We start from the raw sequence: 4,473 nt of genomic DNA on the forward strand, positions 1-4,473 counted from the left end.
GGAAATGAATCATTTTGAAAAAAAAAAAGAGGAAAGGAAGATACAGCCCAAAGATGTGAAGAGACTTGATAGTGGGATCGATCCATCAGATCTCGTGGGCCGCTGAACATATCCCCGTAAGAGTAATCTGGTCCGAAACTGGGAATCTCCCAATTCTTTCTTATGTGCGAAATAAATGAGCCCAATTCTGGCCCATAAAAGACTATCTAGTAATGTTGCATTAGTATTTTTCTTTTCTTTCCAGTTACTCAAAAAAATATTTTTCTTTTCTTCTTTACCCCAAAAACAATTGTCGGCACATTTGATGCATCAATTCCAAACAAGAAAAGAAAAATGTCTTTCGACAAGGGTTGAGGGGTGCATTTGATGACGGCAAAAAAGGTCGATAGGCTATTGTTAAAAGGAAGTGCACCATGCCCAGTATTCATGAAGTGAGAAGTATCTCCTCCTAGGTGGAAGAATTTAGATGTGTGCCAAAAGATTGTATTCATTGAGGCGAGTGTTTGAGTGCAGTGTAGTGGCATAGATTCGTTAAACAGGATAAAAACGATCAAAAGCTTCAAAAAGGTCAGTAGAAGGGAAATAATGGCATCGCCACAAATGCAAAACAAATAAGCATCAAAGCCGAGCTTAGCAGAGCATGACACCATCTCTCTTCATTGGCCGGCCGTGGAATGGACCGCGTCTGTATAATACTCCCTCCATACCATGACATATGTCGTTTTAACAGTTTAGTTTGAGCTAAGACATGATCCATACCAAGCTGCTAAAACGACATATATTATGGTAGAGAGTACTATTTTTTCTTGTTCGAACACTGACTTCTTTAATGGAAATTGATACCGAGTCATTAATCCATGCCATGTTTTGAACAAAAACCACGACGAGTAATTTGGAATGAAGAAAGTAGAAAACACACTACAAGTCCAGGTAGCACGCAACATTCATTATTTTTCCCAAATGACGCGGTTAAACCTCGCCAAATGACTCTGATTAACCCTCCCCAAAAGCATCCAATCTCCACCTGCAACTGCAAGCGTCACGCCCGCTCTTCCATTTTCTTCTTCTTAATTTGCAGTAATAATAACCAGAACAGAAAGTAGTAAAAACGGGGCGGCCCCGCACCACCGCCCAAACTAATCAACGAACGAACAAAACGAGCCCATGGCTGTCCTTAATCAACACATGCGCCCGACCCGACCCGACCACGAGTGACGCCATCATTCTCGATCTTCCTCTGCTGCTGCTGCCGCGCCCGTCTCCGTCGCCGTCCGTACGCATCTTATTCTTTCTTCCAGAGACGGCGCAGAATCTTGGTTGGCTTCGCGATTGCTGCGCTATTGGGTGTGCGGCGGGTGGTACGGCTGCTGGCTCGAGTCGGACCAGGAGGCCGCCGTCGTCGTGCCAGGGTCCGGCGCCAGCGCGCTCTCCCAGCTCCACTCCGCCGCCGCGTCGCCCTGCTGCTGCTGGTGCTGCTGCGGGTCGTGCGGCGACGAGTAGTGGTGGCCCGGAGCGGAGGACGCGGAGGAGGAGGACGGCACCGTGGCCACCGAGACGGAGGAGGACGGGAACGAGTAGTAGGACCCCAGGAAACCGCTCATGGTGCCGCCGCCGCCGCCGCCGCCGCCATAGGAGCTGCTCATGACACCGCCGCCATAGGAGCTGCTCATGGCGCCGCCCCCGCCCCCGCCCCCGCCGTAGAACGAGAGAAGGTTGCCTTGGTTGGCGGCGGCGGCGCCCCTGCCCTGCAGGAGCATCTGGTAGCGCAGGTAGTCGGAGGCCTGGGTGGAGCCGGCGTACATGGCGGGCGTCGAGGCCGACTGCGCGGCGATCGGCGCCCGGGCCGGCGCGGCGGCGGGGGTGACGGTGGCCGGGTGCAGGCGCGCGTCCTCGGGGAAGTTGAGCTTGGCGCGGCTGCCGCGGAAGCGCAGCGCTGCGTCGTCGTAGGCGCGCGCCGCGGCCTCGGCCGTCTCGAAGGTGCCGAGCCAGACGCGCGCCGCCTTGTGCGGGTCCCGGATCTCCGCCGCCCACTTGCCCCACGGCCGCTGCCGCACCCCGCGGTACCGCCGGCGCGGCGCCTCCGCCACGTTCGACGACGCCGGGGAGCGGGAGCGGTGTTCCTCCATGGTGTCCGAGCTCTGGTCCGGCCCTGCGCACGCACGCGGAAGCATATTTATACAGAGGCCACCGATGTCACGGCCTCACGGGGACGAGGCGCCAAGCGAATTGAAAAGCGGAAAGAATGCAAAGCGCAAGCGTGTTCCAAGTTGTGCACTCGCGCATGCAGTGTGTAGTAGTATGTGCATGCACCCGAACGCGATTTGCAAGGTGTTAATAAAGCGCGTCCGTCCCGATCGCCGAGGGGTTAATTTTAGGAATGTGAACTGGTAGGCAGTAGCAGTAGAGAAAAGACATCCATGCTCCAGCAAAGCGAGAGGCAACAGCTCAGAACTCGAACCGCTTTTCGTCGTCGCAAAAGAAAGAAGAAAATGAAGAAACGTCCTGCCTTTTCAGGAAAGAAATGAAGCCTCTCGACCGTATTCTCGTCGGCGCCTGGGCTGGGCGTCACGCAAGCTCATCCATGACATATTGGCATGCACACGACACGACGATGCACTGTATTTTGTACGTACGATGAAATGCTACCTCAAGACTTGGCTGTGTCTTTGTGCTATCTTTGTTGCGTTGCAGAGGTGCAGTGGATTAGTACAAGACTGGGTTCAATGGCGTACAACTGTGCAGATAGGGTTTGTTCCATTTTCCTTATGTCAGCTGCGAGGAATCCAAGCGCCTCGGTTCCGTCCGACGTTTCGACTTTGAGCTACGCGCCGTTCGTCCGTACGACCCAGTTTGTTACGCTTGCATGTCCCGCACGCATTTTCCTCTATTGTTTCCAAGAAAAAACTCTTTTCGTGACACATTTTGTGCCTAGGGCTCTGCACTGACCAAAACTGGCAGTACACGTGTTCACCGATTCTTTATGACCTGATCAGAGCTGGAAACGTAAAGGTTCGAACTTCATCGATTGTCGTATTGGTTAAGTTAAGTTATGCTACTATTAAGGGCATGTACAATGCATAGCCTCAAGGTGATGCCTTGCATGCCATGTAGGATCGGATATGACGTAAAGTAGATTCGGATAGGGAAGCGGGATCCTCTTCAGGAGGCGGGTGCTTAAAGAGAAAAAGTGTGGTCCGATGATAAAAGCTGAAAAGGTTGAAGTAAAAAGTAGAGATGCATGTATATTAGAGTTTTTATTTTTTATTTCTTACTAAGGCCCACTAGTGGTAGCTTGCATTGGGGAGAAAAAATAAATGTAGATGCCTCAAATTACTTTTTGGCATGGGGCATATGTATCCATATGCCACCATTGTACATGCCCTGAGAAGAATGGTGTACGCCCCGGGTGCTGATATTAGTTTTTTACCTCTAAAATATTCTTGTAAAATATTACTATAACTTGTTGTTTTGCACCGATAGATTTAGACATTTCCTTTATTTTACAAGCTTATTAGGATACTAGTAATGAACCTCTGAATGCATCGCATGTAAAGATACTCTAAAAAAAAGGAGATTTTGCCCATGCCTGACACGTTTCGAGCTGGAGTAGCATGCAAGAATGCGATCGGGGAAAAGCAGAGCGTGCCAAGCTCGGTGGAGCAATATCAAATCCGAGGCGAAAGCAGAGCATGCAGACTCAGAAACTCTTCCCGGCCAAGCTAGCCTAGCAATAGCATGCGTGTGTTGACTGTTTGTTTACCTGCGAACTCTGAAGACGGGAAGCTCCCAAGCTCGTGCACGTAGCCGCCGCCGCCAGCGCCGGCGTGCATTGCCTGCTGCTCCTCCCAGCCCCACCCCTCCGCCCCGGCGCCGGAGCCGGACGGCGCCCACGGGTCGTCCTCCGCCACGACCCGCGACAGCGCCGACACCATCGTCGACATCTCCTGCGCCTGGTAGTAGCCCGACATGAGGTCCGCCGGGCTCGCCATTGTCGTCATTCCCGACGCCGCCGCTCCGGCGCTGCCCTCGCCCTTCACCGTCCGGCCGCCGCTGCCGTGCGGTCCGCGTTGGTCCGCCAGCTCGAAGTCGAAGCACATCAAAGTCGCCCGCCGCCCGCCCGTAGCAGAAAAACAGCGCCTCCCTCCGAACCTTTCTTTTCAAATGGCAGGGCAGAGCAGAGTCGTCGTGAGGCTGGGAGCTACTACGATCTCTCTCTCTCTCTCTCTCTCGTTTAATTTCGTTCAACGGTTCGAACATTTCAGGGAGACGACCTTCGCATATATAGCACGCCGGCCGAGCGGTTCGTACTAAGTACGTGCCCGTGCCCACTAATAATCAGCAAGAAAGAAAGAAAGAAAGAAAGAGAAAAAAAACGTGGGGAAATAGCCGTCACGAGATGTTCGTTTCAAACGGAGAGGCCAGTTCAGCTGTATCCTCCTCCTCTGTCCTCCCTTCTGCCTCTCGTTTATTTTT

The 4,473-nt window shown here is 52.7% G+C and overlaps 1 protein-coding gene across 1 annotated transcript; it reads right to left on the bottom strand.

Moving 5' to 3' along the window:
- Positions 1-931: 931 nt before the first annotated feature.
- LOC119269722 (ethylene-responsive transcription factor ABR1-like) lies at positions 932-4,234 on the bottom strand. Its single transcript, XM_037551623.1, has 2 exons — positions 3,761-4,234; positions 932-2,149 (listed from the first exon to the last, which is right to left on the bottom strand). Exons 1-2 carry the CDS (start codon positions 4,095-4,097, stop codon positions 1,338-1,340), a joined length of 1,149 nt encoding a protein of 382 aa, XP_037407520.1. The 5' UTR covers positions 4,098-4,234; the 3' UTR covers positions 932-1,337.
- Between the last annotated feature and the right edge of the window lie 239 nt (positions 4,235-4,473).

This window comes from Triticum dicoccoides, chromosome 3A, assembly GCF_002162155.2.
Source record: "Triticum dicoccoides isolate Atlit2015 ecotype Zavitan chromosome 3A, WEW_v2.0, whole genome shotgun sequence".
NCBI lineage: Eukaryota > Viridiplantae > Streptophyta > Magnoliopsida > Poales > Poaceae > Triticum > Triticum dicoccoides.